Source organism: Onychomys torridus, chromosome 5 (genome assembly GCF_903995425.1).
Source record: "Onychomys torridus chromosome 5, mOncTor1.1, whole genome shotgun sequence".
Lineage (NCBI taxonomy): Eukaryota > Metazoa > Chordata > Mammalia > Rodentia > Cricetidae > Onychomys > Onychomys torridus.
The window spans coordinates 38,460,763-38,476,675 of record NC_050447.1 but is presented as its reverse complement, the minus strand read 5'-3'; the positions used below and the strand labels follow the sequence as shown (position 1 = coordinate 38,476,675).

At 46.0% G+C, this 15,913-nt stretch overlaps 1 protein-coding gene across 1 annotated transcript in view; it reads right to left on the bottom strand.

The window, feature by feature from the left end:
- Positions 1 to 1,483: 1,483 nt before the first annotated feature.
- The window catches only part of Hydin (HYDIN axonemal central pair apparatus protein), a 350,853-nt gene continuing 336,423 nt past the window's right edge, over positions 1,484 to 15,913 (bottom strand). The window contains 7 exon segments of the mRNA XM_036188859.1: positions 1,484 to 2,173; positions 3,659 to 3,883; positions 8,838 to 9,068; positions 10,534 to 10,684; positions 11,499 to 11,662; positions 13,192 to 13,404; positions 14,672 to 14,891. Coding sequence (XP_036044752.1) covers positions 1,691 to 2,173; positions 3,659 to 3,883; positions 8,838 to 9,068; positions 10,534 to 10,684; positions 11,499 to 11,662; positions 13,192 to 13,404; positions 14,672 to 14,891 — 1,687 coding nt within the window. The 3' untranslated portion in view covers positions 1,484 to 1,690.

Sequence of the window (15,913 nt, the reverse complement as noted above, 5' to 3'; positions counted from 1 at the left end):
TTGGCTGTCCTGGAACTCGCTCTGTAGACCAGGCTGGCCCTCAAACCCACAGAGCTCCACCTGCTTCTGCCTCCCAAGTGCTGGGATTAAAAGTGTGTGCCACCACCACCCGGCAGGACATCCACTTCTTTAGGGACTTTGTTCCCAAGTGGCCATCTGCTTTCATATCTCCTCTCTCTTGCAGGTGGGCTACCTGGAATAAGAAAAGGAGAAGAGGCAGAACCAAGGGAATACTCAATGAGAGCTAAGTGTCTGTAGAAGCAAATCTACTTCAGAGACAGTATTTAACCATATTAATTTAACATGTGGACCCTATTAATACACCTCATGAGGCCCTGGGGGAAAGAGGTGGATATCGGGTCAGGCCTTTGGACTGAGGCAGGTGCCCCACATCTCTGTGTGGGTAGAACTTCCTGGGAGGCATAGAGGAAAGACAGATGGCCACCCTTTAAGAGCATGTGACATAGTTGCAGTTTCAACATATAAAACTGGGATGAGGTCTTTACCATGGAGGGATTCTTGACTGAGATGGAGTAACACAAAGAAATGGCTGTGCCTGCTGTGTGGCCTTGGTTCTCACCCTGCAGTTATATATGTATGTATGTATATATATGATATGTGCATATCATAAGAATACATGATAATCTCACTCCACCCCAGCCCAATTCAATCACTACTTGGGAAGGGTAGGTTTTGGATGAGAATTAGGTGACTGCATGTAGCAGAAAAACAGTGGCCTCCAACTGATTGCTGTACTCAGGGCTGGGGAGGGAAGAAGGAGGTGGGGGGTCTCATTAGCATTCTCCAGGACCCAAATTCCAATTGAGGACTTACCTCCTTCAGCAAATAGATACGAGAGCTGGAGGCTGACAGAATTAAATACAAGAGAAACAGTAAGGGGTGGCCTCTCCAAATGGCCCTAATGAAGATGACTACCTCTTTAGCTTTTTTTTTTTTTTTTTTTGAGCTGAGGATCAAACCCAGGGCCTTGCACTGGCTAGGCAAGCGCTCTATCACTGAGCTAAATCCCCAACCCTTCTTTAGCTTTTTAAAAAAATTTAATTTAATTTAAATTTTTTATTAGATTTATTTATTGTGTATACTGTGTTCTGCCTGCATGCCAGAAGAGGGCACCAGATCTCATTACAGATGGTTTGTGAGCAGCTATGTGGTTGCTGGGAATTGAACTCAGTTCCTCTGGAAGAACAGCCAGTGCTCTTAACCACTGAGCCATCTCTCCAGCCCCTGTCTTTAGCTTTTATGAGAGAGCAGAAATGATATCACATCAAATAGAGTTGCATCTGGGGACTGATGGCATTTTAAGGAGAATCAGTTTCCTCCACTGGACACTTCTAAGTGCCGTGTGGAGATTATGAGTGGGATACCCATGTTTCCTTACAAACTGGGATTATTGCAGAGTGTTTAGCTGTGGGGAACACAACTCTTGAGACTGTCACTGACTGATTTAGCCTGAATGTAGATCTGTTGTGTGTCATTATAAATTTTAATGTGGAACATAAATTTCATATCTGTATTTGCAAAACATAATATAGAAATAGTTTCCTCTACAATTGAACACATATAAGAAAGTCCTTGGAAAATTCCCGTTTCTTCTCTGTTCTTTGTTAGGATGGTGCATGGCACCTGGTTTGTGGGCAGAGAAGATGTCATTGGTTGATGAAGCTGTGACTTACGGGGTGATCCCCTTCAGATAATAAACCCATTTGATTCCAGATTCGGCACCTTCACACTGAGGGCAGGTGACAATCAGCTTGGAGGTGATAGGGGTCTTACTGCCTGATGGGTTCCCTTCAAAGAAGACTGTGATGTTGTTGATCTTCTTGGGCCGTACAGATTCTACAGCCCGGATGGTGAAGGCTGGGTTCTCCACAATGAAGGAGTAGTTCATTGTATGCAAGAAGACGTTTTTGAAGGGGATGATGATGTTGTATCCGGCTCTGATTAGGAAGGGGCCTTGGGGCTTGGGGGGCAGAGCAATTCCAAAGAGTGGGATGATGTATTCACCACCTATGAGTGATGACAGAGTTAGGATGCCTTTGGTCTCACCCAGGTGGTTGGGCTCAAAGAAGACTTCCACGCTGACCTCAGTGCCACCCTGGGCTCCTGGGGCTGCGTTAATGATTCTTTCCGTGTGGAAGTCAGGACAGTCCGTCTGAAAGGGAAACAGAGTACCTTGTCTCACAGAGGATCCTAAAGAGACCACGAGGAGCCCAAGCCAAGCCCTTCCACTCTCTGACATGAAAGGACTTATGTTTGTGTGAGGCTGGGATGTGATACCCTATACATTATGGAGCTGAGGTCTTTGAGGGTAAGCATCACTCATGACTATCCCAGCCTTGCTACTGAGAGATGTTAATAATGTGCCGTAAGACGTTTAGCTAATGATGCTGGTGGGGAGAACCGGGAGTTCTCTCCTTTCATTCACATGGAAGATGGGGCATTCTAGCTTGCACCAAACTAAAAGGTGCCATTTGTATCCTAGAAATTTAATCGTCCATGAGGCCCATCAGGGTTTTTTCACCCCTCGAATGTTATGGCCAGAAGCATTTGAGATAGGAGTTGTTCTTTAGCAGAATCCCAAGCGACTGTGATAAACAAGAGTCTCCTATGGTCCCTTACTGGATAGATAGCACAAGCAAGAAATAAACTTTTCTTTTCTTTTGAGACACCCAGATCTCAGGGTGGTTACTACACATAACCTAGTCTCTCTTGGTTGATATGATAGTCAGGAGGTCTACACTTCTTGTTATAACTATGGATTCTTGATTTTCTCTGGGGACATGATCATCCATTTTAAACTTCCTAGTTCCCCCTGTGCCAAGTCTAGTCCTGTGAAATTTTGTTCCACAGGACACTGGGAGAAGGGTTATCTGGAGCTCATTTTTTCCTGGAGGAATGCCATGGTAATCCATCTTGGTTCATGAGGGCCAAAGCGACTCAGCAGGGGTAGAGTACTGGGAAAGGAAGAGTCTGGGTGGTTGTTATCAGGGAGTTGCCATTCCAGACCAGACTGCTCACATCCAGACTGTTGTGAGAGGCACGGGTTTCTATTTGCTGTTATTTAGGTTTTCTGCCTTACATTCCATCTGTTATAATGGCTAACGTATATGAAATGCTTGCTAAGGGCTAGGTACTAAGGAGTAGGCTTTTTGGACATATTGCATGCATGTAAGTGCTCATACATAGTACTCCTGTGAGGTTGCAGGTCACAGGCTGCTATGGTATGGATGTCATCACTAAAACTCAAGTTGAAAATTAATTTCCTTGGTGAGGTATTAAAGAAGTGGGACCTGCGGGTTGGGGATTTAGCTCAGTGGTAGAGCACTTGCCTAGCAAGTGCAAGGCCCTGGGTTCAATCCTCAGCTCCAAAAAAAAAAAAAGAAGTGGGACCTGCTCACCTTGCAGCCTGCTCACCCAGAAGCCTGCTCACTCTACAGCCTGCAAACTCCACAGTTTGATCACCTGCAGTCTGCTCAACCTGCAGATCTTTTACCCTGCAGTCCACTCACCCTGAGTCTACCTCACCCCACAATCTGCACACTTTGCAGTCTGCTCACCCTGCAGCCTGATCACCCCACAGCCCGCTCACCCCACAGTCTGATCACTCCACAGCCCCATCACCCCACAGTCTGCTCACCCTGCAATAGTATTCTGTCTTCTGCCGGGTATAATTGGTGAACTTTGCCAAGATGCTTTGGCTGCTGCCAAGAACGGTCTGGAAGTGGACAGGTTTCTCAGGAGGTGCAGGCAAGGCCTTCAGAACCAGCTCATACTGGTAGTAACCCAAGTCACTGTTGTGCAGGTTCAGTCTTCCAAAGGTTTCCCCAGCTTTTAGGGGCTGGAATTCAAATGCAAATGTTCCCTGAAACAGAAGACAGAGGCTGCTGTCATGCTGGAAGTTTGACTCATCCTCTCCCATCAAGTGACCTGCCCCAGGCCTTGAAGCAGATGGTGGCAAAAATAATGCTTCAGATACAAATCCTGAAGCTGCCCCTGAGCCTGGGAACTTCAGCCCAGGTCAGACCATTCTCTCTCCCTTTCCTCCCGCTCTGGCTTTCCTTGTTCCAGGTGTTTTTCCATCCCAAATCTCTCTGAATCTAAGAAACAGGTGTTGGCTGCTTCCTAGGGAAGCACATTTATGGAACTCAACAGGCAGTTAGTTCAAGGTCAGGCAGCCCCTTCTTTGCACACAGTCTTCTCAGAACAGCTTCCGGGGTTCCACCTCTGCTTGAACAGAAACATTCTCTTTCCCCAATTCTTTCAAAATGACACAGGAACCAAAGAGTATTGTTTATAAAAGAAGAGAGAGAGAACAACTCAAAAGTGCTCAGTAGGAGACTGGTTTAATGACTTGGGGTCTGCTCATCTCAGCAGAATATTATACAGCCACAAAAGACTGAGGTAGAACTGTAATGAGAGGTGTTGATATTGTAAGTGGAAGAAAGAAGCTCTGAAAAAAATACATAAAGCTCATACTGTATGTGTGTGTGCGCAGCAACTTTCTGGAGTTGGTTCTCTCCTGCTACCTGTGGGACCCAAGGATCAAACTCAAGTCATCAGGTCTGTGTGCAAGAGCCTCTACCCAATGAGCCACTTTGCTGGCCCATTTTTGTTGTTTGTGTGTAGAAAGAAGTCTGTAAGAACAGCTGTTCAAACAGCCAGCTCATGCACTAAGGACAGGTCCGGGTCCCACTGCCTGGGTGCCTCCCAAACAGTTCAAGCTATTCAGTTGTCTCACTTATCCAGAGGGCCTGATCCAGTTGGGGGCTCCACAGCTTTTGGTTCATAATTCATGTGTTTCCATTAGTTTGGCTATTTGTCCCTGTGCTTTTCCAATCTTGAAACTTGGGCTTACACAGGGACACTTTGCTCAGCCTGGAAGGAGGGTACTGGACCTGCCTGCACTGAATCCACCAGGTTGAATTGATTCCCCAGGGTAGTTTTGGCCCTGGAGGAGATGGGAATGGAGGGGAGGGGGTGGGGGGAAGGTGGGGGTGGGGTGGGAGGGGGGAGGACAGGGGAACCCATGGCTGATGTGTAAAATTAAAACACAAATATAATAATAATAAAAAAAGAACAGCTGTTCCTAGCCAGGCAGTGATGGCACACACCTTTAATCCCAGTGTTCAGGAGGCAGAGGCAGGTGGATATCAGTGAGTTTGAGGCCAGCCTGGTCTATAAAGCAAGTTCCAGGACAGCCAGATCTGTTATACTAAGAAACTCTGTCTTGAAGAACCAAAACCAAAGGGAAAAATATTCCTGGTGTTATGGTTGGGGGAACTGGGTGTGGGAATCTTTATTATTTGATATACTTCTACACAGCTTGAAATGTTTTACTATAAATAGCTATTAAGAAAACACAAAACAAACACAGGTTGGAAGATGGCTCATCAGTTCAGAACACATACTGTTCTTCTAGAGGACCAGGGTTCAAGTCCTAGAACCCATATCAGGTGGCTCATGATCACCTGTAGCTCTAGCTCTTTGGGGATCTAACACCTTTAACATCTTCAAGCACCTGCACTCACCATTAAAGTAATTTAAAAATTAAAAATAAGAACAATTCTTATTGAAAATTAATCAGAATAAAGAGAGCATCACCAAAGCTACAGATGTTTAGCAAACAGAGCATGATACAAAGATGATTTTATAATCAAAGTGGCATGAATGGACAAGTGCAAAAACAAATATAGCTTACAGAAACAGACTCAAGAAGAGACAGAAAGCCTATGGAGTTGTGGAACTGTTAAAGACACTGAATCAAGAGCCAGAGACTGGAACAAGCAATAGAGTACTTGCCTACCATGCCTAAGGCCCTAAATTGAATTCCTAGTATTAAAAAAAAAAAAAAAAAATTCAGTCTGGGCAATGGTGGTGCATGCCTTTAATCCCAGCATTCAGGACAAAGGAAGGTGGATTTCTGAGTTCGAGGCCAGTCTGGTCTACAGAGAGTGAGTTCCAGGATACCAGAGCTACACAAAGAGAACCTGTATTGAAAAACAAATAAACAAACAAAATCAGTAGCCAAACCCAGTGATGCAGGCCTTATAACTAGCTGCTTGAGAGCCTGAGACAGGAAGAGCACAAGATGAAGAGCTGTTCGTGTTAGAGAATGAGCTCCAGGCCAGTCTGGGTAATACAGTGAGAACCTGTCTCAAAAGAGCAGGGGTGAGGGGGTTGGGGAAACTGGGTCTGTAGCTCAGTGGGACAAAGCTTCCCAAGAATGCACAAGACTCAGGGTTTAATCCCTAGCACTTCCAATTTGTTTCTTCCTTAAAGAAATTCCAGGGCAGCAGGGCTGAGGAGGGGGCTTAGTAGATAAAATGAAAGCTTGTCACTCCTGAGACAAGGCAGTGAAGGAGTCTGTCTGCAAGCTTCTCTCTTGTGCACGCCTCTGTCCCTTTTAGGTTGGCCGCTGTCCCTTACATCTTTCACTCTAGGGAAGTGGGCCATGTTAGAAAATGCTCTAGGGAGAGGTCCACATGATGACTGACTGAGGCCCAGAAACCTGCTGACAGGGAGCTAAAAGCCTTTCCAGCAACCCCATGCCCGAGTCTGGAAGCAGATCTTCTAGTCCCCATGGGAGGATGACTAGGTCCCTGGTTGACTGCCTGACTTGAGCCTCATGAGACACCCCCTGCCCCAGCAAAGACTGCCCAGCCAAGCTGCCACAGCGGGAGTCCTGACTGTTGAGCAGAGAGCAAACATTTGCTGTCTGACAAGATGCTAAGCTTGAGAGTAATTTGTTATGGATCAACAGATTACAGACAACTGATTCTTAAAATAATAGAATTCCATTCAAAATCCAGAGTTCTTTTTAGTTTTCTTAATTTCTTCTGAGCAACTTGGCTTCAAAATTTACATAGAAGTAAAGAGTCAGGAATAGCTGATGTATTCCTGAAGAGCGACAAGAGTGTAAACTATCACCAGAGTGGCTGATTGACAGCTTTATTTGATGTCAACCAACCCTTCTCTAAGTATATATTCATAAAACACAGAAGCATTGGCACGAAAACAGAAACTATTTTATCCCAGAGGAGCTAGAACAGACCCATGGACATATGAGTTTCATTTATTTTATACATGCTTCTGAAGAGTAGAAGGGAAAGATGACATGAGATTTGTTTGTTTGCTTGTTTAGTTTTTTTTTTTTTTTTTTTTTTTTTTGAGACAGGGTCTGGAGTAGCTCAAGTTGGTCTCAAACTCAATACATAGCTGAGGATGATCTTGAACTTCTGATCCTCTTTCCCATACCTCTAGGGTGCTGGGATTACAGGCATGTGCCACCATGCCCAGTTTAAAATGAGAATTTTAACTAGTTTGAGATGATTCATATTGACTTGGGGAACAAAGTGAAACTTCGACTCACATTATACATAGAAACCAGTTCTCTAGGTTTAGGGTAAGAGGATAACAGTAGTTACAACATTGTTTGGACTCTCCTCAAATACCTACTCTATCCCCAAACACACAGATTAGCTAGGCTCAAAATAACAAGAACAAGCTACCATCTGTAACGAAAACTAAGTGCAAAGGTGAGCTCGAACTCAAATGTGAGTTGGTAGAGCCAAAGTACCAATAGCGATGAGCCTGGTGTAGTAGTAGCTCCTGCATGGTGAGGGGAGCATCAGACCTAAGAGCCAGAGAACCCAGATCACCGCTGAGTTAAGGGGATCCACATAACCTGGAAAACTTGGTGGGACACTCCAGCAGAAGCTGGGAGGGGTGGTTTCAGTTTAACTATGAGCTGCTGTAATTAGATGAACCTAGTGGGGGCAGTGGAGACTATTTGAATGCTCAAAAGAAGAGCCTGCACAGGTCAAGTGCAGCAACAAAAACTGGATCATGAGCCTGAGGCTGTTTGGGGTCACACAGGGAGACCTTGCCTCAAAGACGCCAACCCAAACCCAACTTAACGCAAAACATCACCAACAAAAACTGACCAGCTGGTTGAAGCCCCCTTCTGAAGGACAGATTCAATCCTGCCAACAATGGGCAGGAGAGTGGAGCAAAACCTAGATCCTGGAGATGAAGGAAGAGGTGGAGTCGTGGGAAGGGAACAGGCAGAGTTGGACAAGGGTTGGAGAGGCAGGGAAGTTAGAGGAGGGATTTTGATAAAATGTAGGCAGTAAGTTTGGAATGACAAACTGATAAGAGGATTATAAAGAAAAGTCCATCTTCCCCTTGGTTCATAATTCCTGACCATGTCCTTTTAGCCATAGTTGGAGGTTCCTATGGACCTCTTCAGAACACTCTGTACATAAGCAAGTACAAGCAACAAGTGTACAAGCATGTGTAGGTGTGTGTACATGTGGGTGCATATAAATGTGCATGTGGTGCATGTGTATACGTGTATGCATATGTATACGTGTGTGTGTGTTTTATCCTAATACTTTATACACTTTGCTTTCTTTTTTCCACACTAAGAACCATGATCCTTTGTGTGGGTGTGGTCTGGGGGGATCAATCCCAGGATACTCCATGCATGCCGGGCAAAAGCTCTGCAACTAAGGTACACTTCTAGCTCTATGCTACTTTTACAATTAGCAAAAAAGATGTTTTTCCTTTAGTTTGAACAAGGCAAACAATCAGTAGACAAATTATAAAGGAGTCCACACCAAAGCTAAGTGTTCCTAGTTCACATGAAGACTTTGGCTGCAAAAGAAAGGAACATGAGGTTGATTGTCCCTTGCCATTCTTCTTGCCCCTATCAGGGCTAGCCTACACTCAGAGGTTGCAGAACATAAACCCAGAACCCTCACGGGTAGAAGCCTCTGTCATAGCCCTCAGGGGTCCCCTGGCAGTCAGGGCCTTACCTCAGAGTTTGCAGGCACAGCGAACTGGGAAGGTAGGCTGATATCATTCAACTTGCACTCTGTAGAGAAGGTCACAGAATAGGGTAGGGGATTCTCTAGCTTGATGGAGGCTGATGCATTCTGGCGGACTGAGGTTGTCATCTGGATGGTTTTTATAATGCCAGAAGGGATGACCCTGAAACTCACAGTGTAGTACAAGAACTCACTGGTCACCTCATTCCGGAAGATCACCTGTGTTCACAGGCAGAATAGAAAGAAGCAGGGGAGAGAAGACATTAGCCCAGGGTCCTCTGTGCATACTCAGGTTCTCCTGCTATCTGGGAGCCTTGCTGGGCACGTGAAGCACTCAGACTGGGGTGGCATGGCTTAGCCAGTCCTATCCCTGCCAGGCAGCCTTTCTCTTTAGGCACTGTAGTCTGGCTTTGTGCAGGCGAGAGATGATTTAAGAATCTCAGTTCACTTTAGAAGACACTAGAGCAGCTTGGTTCATTGACAGAATTTTACCAATGGGGACAGCCAAGAAATGAGATCTTCAGAGCTTCCAGCTGCAGTGGGATTCATGCCTACTGCTGTTGCTGCCAGAGTTTTAGTGAGATTGACCATGACAGACAGCATCTAATGCTCACTGGGGGGTTAGTATGTGTCAGGCTACATGATCCTCACAATGGGTTGGCAATGCCCTCACCCTTTACAGAGGAGGGAGTGTAGCAAAGCTCAGTGTCTTGCTGAAGGTCATGTGCAAAAGATACCCTGCATGGAGTGAATCAGAGCTCACCCACACAACACTAAGTAGCCCCTCCCTACAACTAATACAGTGCTCATCTGCCAGAACTCTTCCTGGGAGAACGGTGGTGTTATCCTGGTGTGCTTGTGGTTGCTCATACCTAGCAACTTAAAACAAATTTCTTTTTTTTCTTTTTCTTTTCTTTTTGTCAGAGCTGAGGACTGAACCCAGGGCCTTGAGCTTGCTAGGCAAGCGCTCTACCACTGAGCTAAATTCCCAGCCCCCTAAAACAAATTTCTTGTGGGACAGGGTTTCATGTAGCTCAGGTCAAACTCCAGAGGCAGGCCTCACACTCTTGAGCACTAGGACTTCAGGTATGTGCCACTGTGCCTGGATTTCATGTGATTACTCTTGTGGAGTAGACTCTACCCATCCATAGCACATTGGATTGTTAATCTTGTTATTATTAGGTGGCAATTTTATTTATACAGCCTGGATTTTACATGCATTCTTTTAAAGCTCTTGTCTAATTTTATACTTGAAAATCGTTCCCTCGGTGATTCCATCATTACTAATAGCTCCAAAGGCTGTCTGTAAATAAACAACACTCAAGCCTTCAGTTCTGACCGCTCCTGTGAATTCACATATGTTCCCCTACATCAAAGTGCTTCTCTCATTTGAAAGTCCTACACTGACAGGATAATGCCTGTCTCCCTCCACTAGACTGCGTGCTTCCTAAGAATAGAGACCGTGCCTGGCTTTGGCTGTTGCTGTGTTACCACCACTTAGCACAGAACGCGGCCTATGTGCTCAATGGATATCTATTAAGCAAATGAACGGATTAGGCAAGATAGCACCAAGTGAACACTCTGGTGCCTGGGGACAGTGCCTGGGGGATAGCACCTGCTAGTCTTGAATACACTAGGTTCAAACCTCCAGGGATTTTAGGAGGTGCCTTTGACGTGGTGGTACCTTTGCAGTATATAGTCCCTCCTTGTGGGAAAAAAAGTTCAGCTTGTAGTCTTTCTTGGAGCCAGAGAGTACATCAATGTAATCAAGGCCCTTCATAGTGACACTCAGGTCTGGCCTCTCTGGTTTTAACATTTCCACGATGACCCGGAATCTGGAGATGGACAAGAGAGGAGAGGGGCAATGGGAAATGACAAGAGACACTAGAGAGACAGGGGGATTGTCCGAAGATGGGGAGGAGAGGGACTGGGTCTACTTTTGCTTTTTGGGAGATTGTACGGGTCTGTGGTTCTAAGCTTCATTCTGTCACTAACAATGGCAGTCACTTCCATCTACTGAGCCAGGTACCCAGTAGTCCCTTCTCCATGTTATTTACAGATAGCCAGCTGTCATAATGTTTAGAGGAGGTTTGTTTCATGAACACCTCCACTTTACCGAAGAGGAAATAGAGGCCCAAAGAAGGACGATAACATGTCAGACAACATTCATGGCTCTTGGCAGAACTGGAGTTCAGAGATCTGAGCTTTTGTCAACTCTGCCAAGCAGGTGGTCTTCAGTTCTAGTCTCCATGTCTCCTCTGTGGTGGAAAGGACGAGGCCACTTGCTCTTGACCTCTGCTAGCCCTTGTCCTCTCTGCCTCCTGCTGTAAAGCACAGTGAAGGCTTTCTTCTCTGGCTAGTAGCTCAGGCTATAAGACACTCAACAACAACAAAGACGATGGCCGTTAGGATCATCAGAACTACTATATATTGGGCATTTATTTTAAGGTCGGCAGTGTGCTATGATCTGTAAGAATCAGCACTCAACAAGAAGACTGAGTTCGTGTCCACAAGACACCTGGCTACATTGAGGGCTACATCTCTGACTCCCTGGGCACGACGTTCTCTGTAAGCCCTGAGTGGAAGGACCAAACTGGAGGGTGGAAGTCATCTGTTCCTCCCACCCTGACTGCTTGCCCACTTTCTCACCTCTGGGGCTTGTTCAGCCAGTTGCTGATCGGCAAGAGCTCAGTGTAGGGAGTCTTACATGGAACTTCGCGGTAGATATTAGCAACGGCTCTGGGGAGTTCAGCAGTTCCGTGCAGGGCGTACAGCCAGCCAGTCCCATCCGGGAGGGGGAAAAAGAGAGTGCCCTTGGAAGAAGAAGTGACAGATGGGGTGACACGAAGATCCTGTATTAACAGGCGCCTCCTGACCTGAGGGGGCAAGTCAGTCCAACACTTTTACTTTAAAATTTTAACTTTTGGTGTGTGTGTGTGTGTGTGTGTGTGTGTGTGTGTGTGTGTGTGTGTGTGTGTGTATGTGGTATGTATGTGTGTGTGTTTATGTGTGGTGTGTGTATGTTTGGTGTGTGTGCATGTATGTGTGGTGTGTGTACGTGTATGTGTGTATGTATATGTATGTGTGTGTGTGGTGTGTGTACATGTGTGTGTGTGGTGTGTGCATGTGTATGTATGTGTGTGTTATGTGTATATGTGTGTGTGTGGTGTCTATTTGGTATGTGTGTATATGTGGTGTGTGGTGTATGTGTGTGTATGTGTGTGTAGTGTGTGGTGTACACATGGATATGTAGATGAGTGAACCTGTGTACAACCACTTGGAGGCCAAAAGGGGACACTGCATGTCTTCCTTTATTGCTTTCCATGGTATTCCTTTAAGACAGGGTCCCTCACAGAAGCAGAAGCTTGTAGTATTGGATAAATAGTAAAAACTGAAGAAAATATCATTTGCTTCTAAGTGCACAGACTGGCTGCCTTCCTTTTCTGATTTTTTTTTTTTTTTGAGACAGGGTTTCTCTATGTCACCCTGGCTGTCCTGGAACTCACTATGTCCTCAAACCTAGAGATCCACCTGCCTCTGCCTCCCAAGTGCTGGGATTAAAGGCATGTGTCATTACTATCCAGCCTGATTTTTAAAATTATATTTCAAAAATATTTATTTTTGTTATTTTTATTTATGTGTCTCTGTGGGGGTATGTGCATGTGAGTGTAGCGCCTACTGAGGCCAGAGAGGGCATTGGAGCCTCCTGAAACTGGAATTATAGGTGGTTGTGAGTCATCCAACATAGGTATTAGGAGCCGAGCTCAGGTCCTCTGTAAGAACAGCAAATGCTCTTAACTGTTGTCATCTCTCTCCAGCCCTTACATGACACTCTTATTGTGTGTGTGTGTGTGTGTGTGTGCGTGGGTGTGTGTGTGTGTGTGTGCGCGTGCGCGCGCGCGCGCGCGCGCGCGCGCGTGCATACACATATGACATTGGATGTGTGGAAATCAGAGGACAACTTGTGAGAGATAGTTCTCACCTTCCAACATGTTGGTCTTGGGGATTGAAATTTGTAGGGCTTGGCGGCAGGCACATTTATCCGATGAGCCATCTCACCGACCCTCTTCTGACTTTTATCACAGCTGCCATGATGTTACTGATGTGCTTAAACTAATAGGAATTTCTCGATGCTTGGTCTAGGGTTTCTAAGAGATGCACAGGCAAAGGCGGAAGCCACTGCCTGACGACTGTCCTGGCTTCCCATCATTCCAGGATCTGGGCACTCACTCCTTATCTGAATATTCTTCCAACTCTGAGCTCTAAAACTGTCTTTTAGCCCCTGTCTATACAGCTCCTGGCTTCCTCTGTGCCAGAGAGCAGACGGAGGGCCTCAGTTTACCTGGTGTTTGCGGTTCTCCAGATTCATGGTGCGAGGCCTGTAGGTGATCTCATAGGGCTTGTTTTGCTGGTGGGCCTCCAGGGTGATGAACTCGGGCCCTTCCCAGTGCTCACCCTCGAAGATGGGGTGCAGATTCCAGGTCTGGTTGGTACGGTTGGAGAGCAGGATGGTCTGTGTGTGCCTGGAGCGCACTTGGCAATTGAAGTTCACCACCTGGAAGAAGCAGGAACATCCCTTTCCATGCCACTTCCTCTGAACTGTCTTCCAGGGGCCAGAGCTACAGTGTGTCAGCGTGTGTGTGTGTGTGTGTGTGTGTGTGTGTGTGTGTGTGTGTGTGTGAGAGAGAGAGAGAGAGAGAGGGGGGGGAGATTTTAACAGTGTTTCCCACAGTGAATTCCAATGGACAGTTTCCTTTTCTCTCATTCATTCAACAAATATTTTTGGGTTCCTTCTTTCTAGCTCTGTGTGCCCCCATCTATAGATACACACATAAACACACATACAACTTTGAATCTGGTTTCAAATATGAGAGAAAACATATACTACTTGTCTTTCTAAGTCTGGCTAATTTCATTAAGCTTATGATTTTGAGTTGCATACATTTTCCTGCAAATGCCATGGTTTCACTTTGCTTTACAGTTGTGCACAATTGCATTGTGGAGTGGCTGGACACACACTGTCAGTCAAATCATTTCAGTGCAGAAGGAGGACCTGAGTTCAATTCCTAGCATCCTTGTAAAAGTCAGGTGTGGCAGGGTCAAGTCCAGCATTGAGGGGATGGAGACAGGTGAACCCCAGGAGCTTCGTGGCCAGCCATCCTAGTTGAATTTATGAGCTGCAAAAATTCACCTTCTAACCTGGATGGTGGTGGTGCACACCTTTAATCCCAGCACTCAGGAGGCTGAGTCATGCGGATCTCTGTGAGTTTGAGGCCAGCCTGGTCTACATAGAGAGATCCAGGACACATACCAAAACTACACAGAGAAACCCTGTCTCGAAAAACCAAAAAACAAAAAAAAAAAAAAAAAAAATCACCTTCTACTATCAGTAGTCTCTCTTCCTCTGACATCTGTCAACATCTGGTTTGACTCCTTTAAAGCACAAATCAAATACCGTTATTCCTCCACTCAAGACTCCAAGTCCTTCTGCTCCAGAAGAAGGAACAGAACACTTGTGTGGTAAGCACTGCACTGGTGGAGCTATGCTCTGGTCCCTGCTCACAATTCTTAAAACAGAATTTGATCTAGATGGTCTTCTTGAGGCTGCCTTGAGGATGTAATGCTTGTACCACAAGTTGAAGAAAGAACAGGAATTGAGTAAACAAAGAGGGAAGAAAGATTATTCAAGCAGTGGTATGGTATGTGCGAAGTCCCTGTGGTAGGAAAGAACAGGACTGAATGTTTGATGCAGGTGATGAGGCCTCAACTTCCACACTGGGCTTCTTCCCGACTTTGCCTGTCCCTGGCCAATGCCTACTTGCCTCTTTTGCAGCAGGTGGTCCCACGCAGATCCCGGAGAGGGTGAGGCACAGAGGATTTCCTCCTTGGATGAAGCAGAGAATGTTTTTATAGAGACTCTCCTTTCCTACCTCAGTGGGATGGTAGGTTACTTCTAAAGCAACCTCCATGCCTGAGGTGATGTAGCCTTCTTCAGGGCTGATGGTGAAGTGAGGCTTGAGTTTCTTGATATCCCATTTGAACCTTTTCCAAAACAGAAGAAGACAAGAGAGAGAGTATGTTAATATTCTGAGGGCATGCAAATAAAAGACGTCACCCGGACTTTTGGCAGCATGGTCCCCTACCTTGACTACTCCCTAGGATCTAGAAGGAGGAAGCTCCGTCAGAGCAGAGTTGGTTAGAAAACTGGGGCCAAGATCACTCTCTGGGTAAGGGGACTCTGCTCCCTCTTACAGATGAATAGGGGTGAGAGGTAGCTGCACTTACTGTCCATGAATGACAGCTGGGAAATGTGTGTATGAACATGTACACGTGTGTTCCCAAGGCTGCACAGCTAGCGAGCGGCTAGACCAGGACCACAGTCCTCTAAGAGTGTAGTCTTGACCATCTCACTCACTACCTGTTTAGATCCAGAAGGGTGGTGTTATGCCTGTTCCTGGTGGCACTGGGATCCTGATGACCCATGGGGCCATCCCTGTGATTGGGCACTTGGTATGGGCAGAAGGCAGAGGATGAATGGTGTAGAACAGCCCTTCTAAAACAGGGCTTCTATGACATCCTGCTTGGTGGCATAACCCTGAGTCTATATGGTGAGGACCCCTGGGGTATGTAGTGGGCAGCCTGGACAGCCGTGTCAATTCATGAGCAGCAAGAGGGGAGGGCCTGGGTTCTGGTCCTGTCTTTTCATTTCCTGTCTGTGGAATCTCCAAGTCTCACTTCATCTCTGAAATAAGGCTGTAAAGCACCTACCCTGGAGACTGGGTTGATTCCAGGGAAGCATGCCCAGCCTTGCACTCATGCTTACTGATACATATGTGATTTGGAAGAAAGTTTATCTTCTTATACTTCATTTATACTAAAACAGATTGAGAATTGTATTGCTGGTATTTTCTCTAATTCTATCTGATGGGAATGACACCTAGAGAGCACACTTTGTCCCCATATTTCTCCCGTACTCCTCTTTACCTCCCCCTCCATCCTTTTCTCCCTACCTCTTTCTTTCCTTTCTTTTTTGTAAGTGCTGGGAGTTGAACTCAGAGCCTTGT